The 16,614-nt window shown below is 45.2% G+C and overlaps 1 protein-coding gene across 1 annotated transcript; it reads right to left on the minus strand.

Annotated features, from left to right (window-relative positions):
- Window positions 1-327: 327 nt before the first annotated feature.
- Window positions 328-14,295, minus strand: LOC145358243 (keratin, type I cytoskeletal 18). Its single transcript, XM_080212091.1, has 8 exons — window positions 13,801-14,295; window positions 12,407-12,489; window positions 10,918-11,074; window positions 8,757-8,921; window positions 7,996-8,121; window positions 6,475-6,692; window positions 5,595-5,641; window positions 328-640 (listed from the first exon to the last, which is right to left on the minus strand). The coding sequence occupies exons 1-8, from the start codon at window positions 14,188-14,190 to the stop codon at window positions 519-521; spliced, it is 1,308 nt and encodes a 435-aa protein (XP_080068217.1). The 5' UTR covers window positions 14,191-14,295; the 3' UTR covers window positions 328-518.
- Between the last annotated feature and the right edge of the window lie 2,319 nt (window positions 14,296-16,614).

The raw sequence follows: 16,614 nt of genomic DNA on the forward strand, positions 1-16,614 counted from the left end.
TGTAAATAAAACAACTTATCGTTTGAAGAATTTAGGAGATAAAGGGCGCGATCTTACTGGCGTTCACACCACGCTCCTGCTCCAGCGAGGCTGGAGAATTCGGTGCCCAGTCAAATCTCCATTCATTGTTGCGGGATGGGAAAATCCGGGAGGCGTGAATGGCCATAACATTCCGGCCAAAAATCTTTACATTAGAAAATGATTCCGGAATCTATCTGCAACTTAACGGAGCTCTCAAAAATGGAACTTATCGGTAATCCTTGCTCAGGTTTATGTATTAAATCTTGCTACTTGGGAGTAGTAATTACACACTAATGCAACATGGACATGAGTTAAAATATTTATTATAGTCATTATTATAAAGATTATAGTCATTGTATACATTGACTGAAGTAGAAAGTTCAAATATTTATATAACTGTGAGAGCATTTTATTGTTTCAAATACCGTTAAACCCCAGTAAAAAATTCCTTAAAAAGAATGATACTTCAGAAGGCCACAGTTTGTACTTTTGAGTGTTCATTTTGTTTGCACCTGTTTCTTCTCGCTGAATTCTTCAACCTCACTCGATTCATCAACCACCTTTCCGTCAACCATGGTGGTTGTGATGACTTTGATAATTTTCCTTGTTGTGACTTCAGCTGTGAAGTGAAAGAAAGGAACATGATATTAATGTTTAACTTTTAACTTAACTGGCATGTTTGACCAACGTGGTGGATTAGGCCAGATGAGCAGTCATACAGATGGATTAGGATTATAGAATCCCTACAGTGCAGAAGAGGTCATTCAGCCCATCGAGCCTGCACTGAACCTCTGACATAGTATCTTCCCCAGGCCCTCTCGCCCACTCTGTCCCCATAATCCATCAAACTTACACATCTTTGGACACCAATGGGCAATTTAACATGGCCAATTTACCTAACCTGCATATCTTTGGGAGGAAACCGGAGCATCCAGAGGAAACCTATGCAGATATGAGGAGAACGTGCAAACTCCACACAGTCATCCAGGGCTAGAATGGAACCTAGGTCCTTGGCACTGTGAGACAGCAGTGCTATCCACTGTGCTGCCCTGTGCCGTTTACGCGTTAAGAATAATGTATTTTTAATCAGTAAATACTGGTAAGGCCTGTTTTTATTGTCACTTCCTAATTTTCTTTAATTAAATGCCTTGTTAACATCTCAGGTGACATTTAATTGTCAAGGTTAGCAAATTTTCTTCACTAAAGGAAAGAAAAATCCAATAAGTTTTTACATATAAAAATGGAAAATTCTGGGAAAGCTCAGCAGGTCTGGCAGAATCTGTGGAGATTGAAACCAAGTTAACATTTCAAGTCTGCATGATTCTTCCTCAGAGCTGAACAGAGGTGACAATGTGATGTGTTTTGTCCTGTTGATAAGAGGGGTTGGAGTAAAGTAGGAGGCAAGGGATAGACGGTAATTCAGGAGGAATTTGACATTGATCACATGGACAGAAGACAAGGGGAGTGGTAATAATAGTGTTAAAGGTTAAGGCAGGTGCTAGTAGTAGCAAAGGTCAGTTAACAGAGTGTGTTAATGACAGAACAACAACATGAACAAGACCAGGATTGTTAGGATGGCAGGATTTCCTACTGACCCTGCCTGGCTCCAATGAGCCTTAAGTGACAGCAGGCGGGGGTCCCCTCCTTTATTTGGGAGGAATCCCTACCTTAACGTGCTGCTGGCCAATCTGATTGGTTGGCAGCTCTCAGTTCCTGCAGAGTAGAAGCTGCAGTGGACAGGACCAGGACAGCATGGAGTCCCCAATCCCAGGATTGTAGGAAAATTTATGTTTTGGGAGTCCCAGGTCACGGAGGGTAGAGGTGGGAGGCCCAGTGGAGACAGGTCCTCAAGCAGGGGTCGGGAGGGGAGGGAGGGGAAGGACTCAAACTTGAAACGTGGCACCTCCCATTGGAGAACCTAAATTCATTAATTTTCGGGTTTCTCCATTCCCAGGAACTCCTCCCATCAGTCTAAAAATTCTCCAGTGAGAAAAGGCCCTTAAGTGGTCAATAATTGGCTGCTTGCAGGCCTCAACTCACCCCACCTGAGGCCTCACAAGCTCCAGTATAAAATTACTGACAGGTTGGGAACTGCTCGGAAACCCATCTGTGCTGCCTCATGCTCACTGCACCCACCCCTCCCCTGCCTCCCACCTACAAAAGCCACCGATGGGAGACCATGAACCTCAGGACCAAGTTACAGAGTGGCCTTGTAGGGGGAGGGGGGGGCGGTTTGGGAAAGAAGTCTAAAAATGGAGGACAGATTTCATGGTCTAAAATTGAATCCAAATTCCCGAAGGCTGTAAAACGCCTCCAGTTTGTGTTGTGTTTTGCTGCGACATTGTAGCAGGCCAAGGCCAGAATTATGAGTGCAGGAGATGGTGGATGGGTTTTTACATTGTCAGTTTGACTAACACAAGCAGCTGCCTGGGTGGGAGTTAAACGCAAGCTTGACGGAGCATTACACCAGACATCTGAATTACTTGTCCAATGCCACTAAGCTGCAATTGTCTTGCTGAAAGATGGAGCGGGGGGTCGTCACCACTTATAGGAAAGCTGACCCCAGCATCAGTCAAGGACAGTGGTAAGAAGAGGAATAAAGACCCAACTTTCGGGGCAAAAATCAGGTCACCATTTGGGGAAGGAGGAATAACAATTGTGACTAAGTTGGGACAAATAGAAATGAAATGAGTGGCAAAAGATCACAGAGAGATGGTGGAGTGGGTGATGATGTTGCATGATGGACAAGGAAGTTGAGGAGAAGGAGAGATGATGTACGATGGCCGAAATCAGTCCATTGGACCGACTGAGAGGTTAGAAGACATCCTTAGAATGTAAAAAACGTGATTAAAGTTTGACCACGAATTGGAGAGATTTGAATTGATTGAGAATAAAATGAATCTAATGTACGAAGACTGAAACTGGGACAATACCAGTGAGCACTGGGCTAAATGATGCTGTGTGGATCGAATTTGGTAATATCAGGTGCTTGAAGAGATGAGTCTGACAAAGACAAGGGAAAGGTTGGTGAAGAGACTACAGAATGTTATGAAAACAATGGTTGGATTTCAATGCCAGTTGAGAGTTAGTAAAATCCAGCAGTTAATGCAAATTAATTTACTAAGTAAAGGTTAGAATGTATTGGTGGATAACTGAGTATCACACAATTGCATATATGCAGTTGAAAAGTTCACGATCAAATAATATTTAGCTTAAGACACTTACTTTGGTCTTTCTCATATTCAAAGGGTGGAATTCTCTGGCCAAGCTGATGTAAAAGCGGGAAACCCCTGCCCGACCATCAATGGCGTTTCACATTGTCTGCAACCAGCCGGCTAAAATTCCAGTGCGGGCGGAATGAGAGAATTCCGGCCAATGTATTCAGATGCAGGACAAATTAGTTCCTGAATTTCTTCGTGCCCTCCTTTATAAGAACTTCTAACAGGAACATTTAACAGGACTTTTATGTATGGATGAAGATATGTACTCAGCATGGCACCCACTGACTAATTAATTTAATGTATTGTAATATTTTTAATACATATGGACGGCACAGTGGTTATCACTGCTGCCTCACAAGTCCAGGGACCTGGGTTTGATTCCTGGCTTAGGTCACTGTCTGTGTGGAGTTTGCACATTCTCCATGTGCTACGTGGATTTCTTCTGGATGCTCTGATTTCCTTCCACAGTCCAAAGATGTGCAGGTTAGGTTGATTGGCCATGTTAAATTGATCCATAGTGTTCTGGGATGTGTAGGTTAGAGGAATCAGTGGGTTAAATATGGGAATTATAGAGATTGAGCCTGGGTGGATTGTTGTTGGTGCAGACTTGATGGGCCAAATGGCCTTTGTCTGCATCGTAGGGATTCTATGGATTTTTAAATAGCCTTATATCTTTCTGCGAGAGAGCCATTTTTCTTTTATGGTTATTATTCACTTATATGTATTTTTCTGAACAAACGAGCAATATTACTTGAAAAGAATTTCCATATGGATGACAGAGTGAAATTGAATTGATCAGAGAGCTCACATTTTGCTCAACTAAGAATTACTTTGCTTCTCTTTATAAAAATAACTTATTTCAAGAACTCACATTAAATTGAGCCAGAAATCCATTTAGATCAAAGTTTGTGATTTACAATCCATTTTCTAGCAGACAGAAGCACAGATGAAAGTAATACTCTGGCTACTGTCAGTTCGTTCATGCAACTGTCCACTTCATCTCAACACTTTTTCTTTCAGGAAACTAATGCTTAATCTGTTTCTGAAAACTGCATCAATCTAACCTGACTGCTGAGATTGTCACAATATCCATCCCAGCATAATTTTGAATTCTTACTATTCTTATGGCAGGGTGGAGCACCACATGTTACTGTGGAGTGCTGGCATCATGTCTTCAATCTCCTAGACTGATTTTAGTTGTACCACATGAGGAGGTGCTCAGTGAATGGAAAGCTGAAGGGGCAATTGTCACTGTGCCACTCTCAGGAATTGTACACTTACGAGCTGGTTATAAAATAGTCATAGAATTTTAGAAGGGGCAGCACGGTAGTAGTGGTTAGCACTGCTGCTTCACAGCTCCAGGGTCCTGGGTTCGATTCCCAGCTGGGGTCACTGTCTATATGGAGTTTGCATATCCTCCTCGTGTCTGCGTGGGTTTCCTCCGGGTGCTCCGGTTTCCTCCCACAGTCCAAAGATGTGTGGGTTCGGTTGATTGGCCATGCTAAAATTGCCCCTTAGTGTCCAGGGACGCATAGTTTAGAGGGATTAGTGCGTAAATGTGTAGGGATATGGGGTAGGGCCTGGGTTGGATTGTGGTAGGTGCAGACTCGATGGGCTGAAGGGCCACTTTCTGCACTGTAGGGTCCTATGATTCTATGATCATAGAATCCTTATAGTGCAGAAGGAGGCCATTTGGCCCATCGAGTCCACACTGATTCTTTGACAGAGGATCCCACCCAAGCACTTTCCTGTAACCCCAAATATTTATCATGCCAATACTTCTAACTGTGGGAGGAAACCGGAGCATCAGAAGGAAACCCGCACAATGGGAGAACATGCAGATTCCACACAGTCACCCAAGGCTGGAAATGAACCTGGGTCCCTGGTGCTGAGAGGCAGCAGTGCTAACCATTGTGCTACTCTGTCTGTGTCTATAGTCTGTGATTCAGGGAGGAAGAAAAAACGATGAGAAGAAATGTGAGAAATAAGACCAGGTGCAGTGTTAAGACCATTGCAGTGTTAATGTAAGCCTTATTTGTGACTAATAAATAATGTTTAAATAGAACTCTGAAATGTCACCACCTTCCCAGATGACCATCGGCTGTTCTCCGCTTTTGGAAGAGAGCTGACCGGTGGTGATCTAACCTGAGGGTCACCACACCTCAGGCGGGAGGCAAGGCTGAATAATCTCAGCCGGTATGGAAACAGAACCTGCGCTGTTGGCATTGCTCTGTGTCACATTGCAGCAGCCGCCGAACAGACCACCTTAAGTGACTTGAAATATAATGTTTGCAAATGTCCGCTATAGAACATAACTTATTCTAAACTTGCATTCTCTGCGGGAATACTCACTAGGTGGAGTGGGTGGACGTGGCGGAGGAGCAGGAACAACCTTTGCACTATAAATGAAAAGAATAATTGTCAGCCACTATGGTCATGCCGAGTAATTAGTTTAAGGCACAAACAGCAAACATAAGACAGACGGTCAGTTGACTCAACCTTTTTAAAAAGTAATTACTCTGAATTAAAATGGAAATGAAAATTCCAGATCAGGTTTGTCCATTACTTTCCACATACCCAGCCTTTCCTCCTGCCTTCCTATCTTTTCGCAGTTTAAACCACCTTTGCATTGTGATGTGGGTTTACATGCACACACAAGGTAGGGATAGGCCTGGGTTTATTGTCTCAACTGAAAAACAACACCTCTCACAACGGAACGTTCCCTCGTGATAAATAATGTGCTCAACCACTGGAGACAACCTTGAATCCAAAACCTTCTTACATGAAGGACGGAGGGCAGTCAGGTGAGCAAGGATGAAAGAAACAGCAAGGTGAGTTTGTCTGTGAAATTTCACAGGGACTCCCCAATTTCCCTCTGGAGTTTGGGCAAAAATCTTGGAGAAACACTACAAATGGTCGTTGACATCACTTCTCCAGGGATTTCAGCTGAAGTTATGGGGGGAGAGGTTACAGAATCAGCCCTTCCCAAAATAAACAAATTACCGGCGGATACATTGAGGGCAGATTGTTTTATGCTTAACACACACTTTTAGACTGTTTTCAAACACAACATTTCACTCTCAGGTCTTTGTTTGGAAACTAAATTTAATCCTCTCCCCCACCTCCCTCCCATATTTCCCCACACCCCCCCCCCCCATTTTCCACCATATCCCACCATAGCATTGCCATAAGTGTTCCTTTAACACTGTTTTCTGCATTATCTTTCCTGTACCTCATTTCTCCATTAAGCAAGCGCCTGTATTCTGCAAGCTCTGCATCCAGAGTCATCTTTGCTTTCATCAGACAGTCATAGTTTTCCTTGTGCTGCAACATTTCATTACGTACTGTCACCAAATCGCCTTCCAACTTGGTGATGGTTACTTGCAGCTTATTCAAATCCACTCCATATCTCTGCTCAGTGTCCGCCAGTATGTTTTCCAGTCCCATGTTCTGCGGAGGTAAAGATAAGTGACATCGATAAGCTGAAATTGTAGAAATTGTCTCAAAATACAACTGTCTGTGAGCAGCACTTTATTCTCTACCTTAACACGAGCCTAACATTAGCTAATGATCAGGGACATCTTTTTGCACAAATTCCACCATCTGCTGTGGCAGGATTCGAATCCAGGTCCTCAGAAGATGAGCTGAGTTTCTGGATTAATAGTTTAATGATAATATCGCTAGGCCATCGCCTCTCTGGCTAGGTAATGGTCAGGGACAATGTAGAAATTGTCATATGCAAACTTAAGAAAATAAAGTGTGATAACAAGCTGAGTTAAATTTCGTCTGATTCACTCTCATTTTATACTTGTAACATTGCTGGTTAAGATCCCTTTTAAATTTCAACCAGTATCACTTTTATGAAGAGAAAATAGAAACATTCAACAGCTTGTTTCACAGATGTATGCTTGCGTTATTATTTGTTAACTATACCTCTGATCTCATGATTTAAACAGACAATAAGTTTCCACTGAGGCCATCGCTGTGAGTGGAGGAGAGAATTTAAATCTCTACAAAACAATCAGTTATGTTAGCTTTGAAAAATTGCCAGTATCTAATTGGGGGAATTTGTACTCAATATCATTCCAACACCTCAATTCAGCTGAAAGCAGAACTTCAGATTAAAAATCAAGTTTCCTTTTATTTGATGGAACATCCCACAGATGTTAACAGTTGACACAAGCCTGGGATTCCTCAAACAAGCCCTTGACAAACCCAAACTGTTGATGTTAGGTGTCTGTAAGACCTGTTTATCCACTTTCCAAATGGACCATAGAATCTCTACAGTGCAGAAGGTGGCCATTCAGCCCATCGAGTCTGCACTGACAACAATCCCACCCAGGCCATATCTCTGTCACCGCACACATTTATCCTACTAATCCCCCTGATACTAAGAGGCAATTTACCATGGGCAACTAACCCAACCTGCACATCTTTGGAATGTGGGAGGAAAATGGAGCAGCCGGAGGAAACTCACACAGTCACAATAAGAATGCGCAGACTCCGCACAGAGAGTCACCCAAGGCTGGAATCGAACCCAGGTCCCTGGCACTGTAAGGCAGCAGTTCTAACCACTGTGCCACTCAATATTGACAGTAAGATGCTAGAATATTAGAACAAAACATCTTGGAGTTCCTCTCCTAATTATTTTTCACCCCATTGCATCTTACAGATCCTCTTATCCATTTTTACAGAATCAATCGCTTTAGACCTTCTGCTACTCCACTCTGGTTTCAGGGTCACTAATACATACCTGTCTCCTAATGACTTCCAACTCCATCTCCAGGGTTTGCATTGCTTGTCGTCTACTGTTGAGTTCTTCCTTGGCTATCTCAATTTCTTTAACAGTGTGCTTTACTTCAGAGCTGATACTTTCCACCTGTATTAAAAACAAAAGTGCCATAATTTCTGATATATATAAATTGCAACATGCCTGATATTCAGAAACTAAGAATCAATGTGGATGGGAAACTCCAGCATTCAAATTCTGAAAAATGCCATTGTGTATTTACGTATGCTAATTATGTGTACAAACAAATCCATCATTCATATGACACAGGGCCATATTTAGAATCAGGCCGCTCAACTAATCACAACACTATTCCTCCCAAACTTATAATTGATTTGGCGTAAGTTTTATTCATCATCCCTATATAATGATATGCAATTTCCAAACAGAGGAGTGATAGAAGATGTCAGGGGTAAGATTTTCACTCAGAGGGTGGTGGTGAGTAGAATCGGCTGCCGTCGGTGGTGGAGGCAAATTCGACAGGGTCTTTTAAGAGACTTCTGGATGAGTACATGGGACTTAATGGGATTGAGGGTTATAAGTAAGCCTGGTAAGTAGGGATATGATCGGCGCAACTTGTGGGCTGAAGGGCCTGTTTGTGCTGTAGTTTTTCTATGTTCTCTAAACAGTTTCGTCATCACAAATATGGATTTTGTGTGGAAAAAAACACCTAAAGCCAAAAGATGTTGAATGCAAATATTTCCTCTAGCGTTAAGACAGTTTACCTGGGATTTGTACCACTGTTCAGCCTCCATTTTGTTTTGTGATACGATGTCCTCATATTCCTTCCTTATCTTTGCAAGGATGGCAGTAAGATCAGGTCCTTCTGCACAGTCCAACTCCACGGTTACTTTGTTGTTGCTGATCTGTGATCTGAGAGCTTTCACTTCCTATCAAACAACAGCAGTGTGATTCAAACATTTCATTTGCAACAAGAAATGTAACCATTGCTTAGTGCTCCCCTCCTGTACCTCCACAGCTCACCACCATTCATTTGCTGACAGTATTTACAGGTATTGCCCCCTTAGAGCCTAGGGGTGTGGGGGGTTTGGCTGGATTAGCCACAGTAGAATGCATGGGTTTGTGGGGATGGGACAGGGAGGTGGACCTGGGTGAGAAGCTCTTTCAGAGATTTGGTGTCAACTGGATGGGCCAAATGGTCTCCTTCTGCACTGCAGTATTCTATGTTATTCCCAATGGCTTATTTAGAGGGATCTCACCTCACCTTCCCCATAGAGTGAACAGTGTGGGACCAGAGTTGAGGGGGTTGAGCTATGAGGAGAGGCTGAATGGACTGGGCTTGTACTCATTAGAGTTTAGAAGAATGAGGGGAGATCACATTGAGACATATAAGATGATGAAAGGGATGGATAGGGTAGAGGTGGAGAGGTTCTTCCCGCTCAGAAAGGACAGAAGGACTAGAGGGCACAGCCTCAAGATAAAGGGGGAGCAGTTTAGAACGGAGTTGAGGAGGAACTTCTTCACTCAAAGGGTGGTGAATCTCTGGAATTCTCTGCCCGTTGAAGTGGTTGAGGCTACCACGCTAAGTATATTTAAGACACGGGTAGATAGGTTTTTGGTAGGCAAGGGGATTAAGGGTTATGGGGAGAAAGCGGGAAAGTGGAACTGAGCCACTTCAGATCAGCCATGATGTTATTGAATGGCGGGGCAGGCTCGAAGAGCTGGACAGCGTACTCCTGCTCCTATTTCTTATGTTCTTATTATGTACAAATACACAAAATGTAAGATAGCCACAAGTAAAACCAGTCAGCAATTCAGGAGAAACTTCTTCCGACAGAGAAAAGTTGGAATGTGGTTGCCTCATGTGGTTTTTGAGGTGATTAATGTAGATGCATTGAAGGGGAAAATGAGTAAGTACATGGAGGAGAAAGGACGAGCAGATGGGATTAGGTAGAACAGTAGGGAGGATGCTCAAACACAGTCCATTGGTGTGGAGCTGTCTCTGTGCTGTACATTCTATGTTTGTGCTTTTCATTAAAAAATGCAAGTGGATTCGATCCCAAATTACATGGGAATTTGGTGTAATTTGGATTCAGTTATGGATCTGGACCGTTAGCTATGGCTGGCCAGGAGGGAATGCTGGGGAGGCTGGGAGTGGGGGAGTGCTGGTGAGGCCGGGAGGGGGGTGTTGGTGAGGCCGGGAGGGGAGTGTTGGTGAGGCCGGGAGGGGAGTGTTGGTGAGGCCGGGAGGGGGGTGTTGGTGAGGCCGGGAGGGGGTGTTGGTGAGGCCGGGAGGGGGGTGTTGGTGAGGCCGGGAGGGGAGTGTTGGTCAGGCCGGGAGGGGGGTGTTGGTGAGGCCGGGAGGGGGGTGTTGGTGAGGCCGGGAGGGGGGTGTTGGTGAGGCCGGGAGGGGGGTGTTGGTGAGGCCGGGAGGGGGGTGTTGGTGAGGCCGGGAGGGGGGTGTTGGTGAGGCCGGGAGGGGGTGTTGGTGAGGCCGGGAGGGGGGTGTTGGTGAGGCCGGGAGGGGGGTGTTGGTGAGGCCGGGAGGGGGGTGTTGGTGAGGCCGGGAGGGGGGTGTTGGTGAGGCTGGGAGGGGGGTGTTGGTGAGACCGGGAGGGGGGTGTTGGTGAGGCCGGGAGGGGGGTGTTGGTGAGGCCGGGAGGGGGGTGTTGGTGAGGCCGGGAGGGGGGTGTTGGTGAGGCCGGGAGGGGGGTGTTGGTGAGGCCAGGAGGGGGGTGTTGGTGAGGCCGGGAGGGGGGTGTTGGTGAGGCTGGGAGGGGGGTGTTGGTGAGGCCGGGAGGGGGGTGTTGGTGAGGCCAGGAGGGGGGTGTTGGTGAGGCTGGGAGGGGGTGTTGCTGAGGCCGGGAGGGGGGTGTTGGTGAGGCCGGGAGGGGGGTGTTGGTGAGGCTGGCTTTCTGCTCTCACCTCCTGGTGATTCATTTTCAGGAACAGAAGCTCCTCAGTCAGCATCTCCCCCTCACTCCTCAGGGTCATCGCATTGAGATCATATTCCTCCTTGACTCGTCTCAGACGGTCGATATCATTCTCCACCGATTGACGAACCAAAGCTTCGGACTCCATCCTAAACCGGGGCAGGACAGAGCGATCAAGAAATCTCCTTCCAAATTAACGCTGCACACACAAATCACCCAGACTTGGAAAGGAAACAAACACAAAATATTGCAGATACTGGAGCTCCTTTAATGTTTTAATGTGCTATTTAATGTGCTAATGTGCTCCTTTAATGTGCTATTCAGATTGGCGGTTGGTGACTAGTGGGGTGCCCCAGGGGTCGGTGCTGGGGCCTCAGCTATTTACCATTTATATAGATGATCTGGAGGAGGGAACCGAGTGTAGGGTGTCGAAATTTGCTGATGACACCAAGATTGGGGGAAAGGCAAATTGTGCGGAGGGTGTGGAGAGTCTGCAGAAGGATCTAGATAGGCTGGGCGAATGGGCCAGGAAATGGCAAATGGAATTTAATGTTGGCAAGTGTGAGGTGGTCCACTTTGGTAGGAAGAATGGTAGGAAGGACTATTACTTACGTGGCGAAAAACTGCAGCAGGCGACGGTGCAGAGGGACCTCGGGGTCCTTGTGCATGAGTCGCAAAAACCCAGCCTGCAGGTGCAGCAGGTGGTCAGGAAGGCGAATGGGATGCTGGCCTTCATAGCGAGGGGGATTGAATATAAAAGTAGGGAGGTCTTGCTGCAGCTGTATAGGGCACTGGTGAGGCCGCAGCTGGAGTACTGTGTGCAGTTTTGGGCGCCGCACCTGCGCAAGGATATTTTGGCCTTGGAGGGAGTGCAGAGGAGGTTTACTAGGCTGATACCGGAGTTGAGGGGGTTGAGCTATGAGGAGAGGCTGAATAAACTAGGCTTGTACTCGTTAGAGTTTAGAAGAATGAGGGGAGATCTCATTGAGACGTATAAGATGATGAATGGGATGGATAGGATAGAGGTGGAAAGACTCTTCCCGCTCAAAAAAGACAGTAGGACTAGGGGGCACAGCCTCAAGATAAAGGGGGGGCGGTTCAGAACGGAGTTGAGGAGGAACTTCTTCACTCAAAGGGTGGTGAATCTCTGGAATTCTCTGCCCGTTGAAGTGGTGGAGGCTGCCTCGCTAAATATTTTTAAGAAGCGGGTTGATGGGTTTTTGATAAGAGAGGGGATTAAGGGTTATGGGGAGAGGGCGGGAAAGTGGAACTGAGCCACGACAGATCAGCCATGATCTTATTGAATGGCGGGGCAGGCTCGAAGGGCCAGATGGCCTACTCCTGCTCCTATTTCTTATGTTCTTATGTTAACCTCCCCCAAGCGTTCTTTCTGTGCAACATTTTAATGTGTCAGATAGATTAATCTAGCCAGAAAGGGGATTGAAATATAGAGAGGTAAGTAATAGATTTTCAGTACAAACTTCATTTTGAAGTCCTCGGCGCTCAGTCTTGCGTTGTCCATTTGTAACATGATTGCTGCATTGTTTAATATCAGATCCTGGATCTAAAGGACACAAGATTTGGGTAAACCTGACAGCAAATGTTCCTTTTAAGCAACCTTTTTTTTTGTTTATCAACTGCTGACCATTTTAATAATTCTTAGCCAATGCTGTACTTTATACATGCTAGGAACTGCCCTTGCTGTTTCTAACCAACAATTGGAATACAAATAGGGACATTTGGCACAGTGGTTAGCACTGCTGCCTCACAGTGCCAGTTTGATTCCCAGCTTGGGTCACTGTTTGTGTGGAGTTTGCACATCCTCCTGGTATCTGTGTGGGTTTACCTCCCACAGTCCAAAAGATGTGCTGGTTAGGTACATTGGCCATGCTAAATTCTCCCTCAGTGTACCTGAACAGGTGCTGGAGTATGGCGACTAGGTCATTTTCACAGTAGCTTCATTGAGTGTTAATGTAAGCCTTCTTGTGAGTAATAAATAAACACTTCTGTTTGTTCTGAGTAGTGGAAACAGTTCATTTGCAAGGTTTAAAAACAGGAATGGCACAAATCTACACCCCTCCTCCCCCCTCAGTGGGAAATCAGTTAGGGTCAGAAAGGATTTATAATTCTGCCCTCACGATGACCTTTTATTCTCAAAATCCCTGGCCTGGAATAACAAAGTACGAAGTCTCACAGCACCAGCTTTAAATCCAACCAGTTTATCTGGTAGTAAACTCACAAGCTTTCAGGAACGGTGTTCCTTCGAACCTTTCACACACCTGACGAAGGAACACCGTTTCGGAAAGCTTGTGGGATTACTATCAAATAAACTGGTTGGATTTAAAGCTGGTGTTGTGAGACTTCGTACTGTGTTTACCCCAGTCCAACGCCGGTATCTCTACATCTGGAATAACAAACACAGCCCGGGTGATTGACTTGAAACCACAATGAACAGGCATTTGGTGAATGCAGATCCTGATTAATTTAAGCTGGTAAAAGACATTCGATAAATAATTAACACCAAGTTGGTGGGGGGGTGGAGGGGTGAGGGGCAGGGTTGAACAAGTCAGATAATAGTTGTCGAACACTGCACCCAACTGGCAAATATTAATCCACACCTGATTATCAAGTGGAATTTTTCTAAAGTCTATTTATTAGTGTCACAGGTAGGGCTTACATTAACACTGCAATGAAGTTACCATGAAACTTTTGTATGGAACAATATTTCAATTAGACTTCTAATTACTTATGAACTTTTGTTTTTTGTTTAGAAATGTTACATGATGGCAATCTAATTCTGTCTGAAAGTTAGTAATTTTAAAGAAAGCGCCCGGATAGTGAAGAGAAGCTCTCCCCACTGGGGGAATTACTCTACCTGCTTGTTGAGTGCATGTGTCTGTGCTAACATGGGACTGATGTCCCTGTCTGCGGGTTTCCTTTCTTCCAGCAGCGCTTTGATCTGGATCTCCAGGTCACGGTTGCTGGTCTCCAGGGAGCGGACCTTCTCCAGGTAGAGGGCCAGCCGAGAGTTGAGGCACTGCATGGTCTCCTTCTCGCTGCCGGAGGCGCTCACTATACCCCCGGACAGAGAGCTACCCAGGCCGGCGCTGCTGCCGGAGCTGAAGGCGCTGCTCAGGACGGAGACTGAGCTCCGGCTGGAGGGGGCCCGGCTCCATGAGCTGCTCTGGACGGATCTGCTGGAGAAGCTGGGCACCACTCGGCTGGAGCTGCGGCGCTGAGATGAGCTGCTGGTGATGCTGGGCATGGCTGGAGAGGGGAGGTACACTAAGGCTGGCACGGGAGACTAGCTGGCTGTCCTGTAGCAAGTGGACTGATAGATGAAGCCTTATATTGAGAGAGAGGGATGGAGGGGTGTGTGCAAAGCGGTACAGACACACCCAACTGCCAACTGCACCCAGTAGCCCCAGGTGATCTAAGATAATAGGGGTATGGAAATAACCTCCCACTATCACACAATCTGGATCAGTGTGGTCCACCTTACACTGCAAGGACTAAGGTAGAGCTTATTAGTCAGAAGTAAGGCTTACATTAACATTGCAGTGAAGTTACTGTGAGATGAATGATAGTTTCACTAAATCCATTGACATTTCCCTCCATGTCTCCACACTATTGACAAGGCTATCAAAACACAGAGGATAACACGCCAACAAGCCTTTAAACTGGTACAGAGAATGATTCCTCATATTAATCCGGGCAGATAGGCGAACAGCAATTGCTTAAGGAGAAGGGGGATTCTCACTTAAAACAGCGTGATATTTTACTGGAATTCAGAGTGGGGAGAATAACACAGGAAGAGTTTTATTTAAAAAGTAAGCCTTATTTACTGGGCAGCTGGTCTGAAGGATCCCGAGTGTCATTAAAGATACATGTCATTCCATGAATCGCTGTTGTGATGGAAGCAGGCGTGACCATTTGGCAATCAAATATTGATGATGCTCTCGGGGTCACTCCCTGGCTGAGACTGGGCTGGGTTCTGATCTCACTGCCTCACTCTCTGGGTGCAAACCCCATGAACCGCCGACTCATCACTTTCTCCAGCGGGGGGGCCGATTCAGTTTCATTGATCTGCCGCTGCCACACCCGTACCTTTCCAAACGAAACTGTCCCTTCAATCACAGGCGGTAACCTTTTGATATCTAATTGTTTCTCTCGACTCTGGGTTCCAAAAGAACAAAAGCTTGTGAGTTCACTATCAAATAGATCGGTTGGACTTAAACCTGTTGTTGTCAGACTTCTTACCGTGTTTACCCCAGTCCAACACCGGCATCTCCACATCATGAATTCCAAAAGAGCAGTTTAAACAGAGAAAAATAGGATGTAACTTTGAATGGTATCTAGTCAGTCAAACAACGAAAGGAACTATTATTACTATGAGGAACGGAGTTCTTTCTGTAATCGGTCCAATTAATCGAAGCTGCGCATTACAACTCGGCCAGTAACATAAAACTACACCATATACCAGAAGAACATTCCTACTGGTCTAGTAGTGGCGTCTAAGCTTTGCTATTGCAACTTGTATGATCATTTGGATTCTGCTGTACAATTCACTGTTACCCACCCAACAATTCTGTATGTCCTGTGTTATTGCCATGTCTCTGTTATTCTGTTCACAATTACTCCATAGGGTATCCTGATATCCTGTGTAGTATCATTTGTATCATGTTCTCCATATTATGGTATATCTGATGATGGCCACTGGGAAGGAAATGATGACAAAATAACACCAGTCCTGCAGTGATATATAAAACCTCAAAACTATTCTTACGTGTGCAATACTTTGTCTCAAGCATGCTCATTAGATAATGACTTCAAATAACTTGAATGAATAGCATTTTAAAGCAAAATTGATCTGATATGGAAACGTCCGATAGCAAACTGAAAGGAATAATTGAGTTTCACAATTATGCTGATTCCAGCTCCTTTGGCATTGCTCAATAAGATTATGACACCAACAGAACTGCTTACCTGAATTATTGCCTAGTTTGAATCATCTATTTCGCCACATATAATTTACTTTATTACGTCTGCACAAGGAGTGTAAGAACTCAGCAAGTTTGAGCTAGTGAAGAGGCTGAAACGTTCATTGACAATAGTTCTGGAATGCTTGTAAAGTATTTTCAACAGGATCATGTTTTGATTGGCATGGATGGTGCTGTCAGAATAATGCTGAAGCCAAAGCTACTCGCCATTATTTGCGCACTAATGGTACAACAATTTCAGGTGATGGGCAGGTTCATGGCTAAATGTGAATGTCCAAAAGTTGCTGTCAAGATCGTAATACTTTGACATCTTGTTGCCTGTCCCACTGTTGAAATGCAGCAGATATCTTCTATCGGCATCAAGGGTTATGAGTACTGTGTGCAGTTTTGGGCACCGCACCTGCGCAAGGATATTTTAGCCCTGGAGGGAGTGCAGAGGAGGTTTACTAGGCTGATACTGGAGTTGAGGGGATTGAGCTATGAGGAGAGGCTGAATAAACTGGGCTTGTACTCGTTAGAGTTCAGAAGAATGAGGGGAGATCTCATTGAGACGTATAAGATGATGAATGGGATGGATAGGATAGAGGTGGAGAGACTCTTCCCGCTCAAAAAAGACAGTAGGACTAGGGGGCACAGCCTCAAGATAAAGGGGAGGCGGTTTAGAACGGAGTTGAGGAGGAACTTCTTCA

The sequence above is a fragment of the Carcharhinus amblyrhynchos genome, chromosome 25 (assembly GCF_965287045.1).
Source record: "Carcharhinus amblyrhynchos chromosome 25, sCarAmb.v2.hapA, whole genome shotgun sequence".
In the NCBI taxonomy this organism is placed as follows: Eukaryota; Metazoa; Chordata; class Chondrichthyes; order Carcharhiniformes; family Carcharhinidae; genus Carcharhinus; species Carcharhinus amblyrhynchos.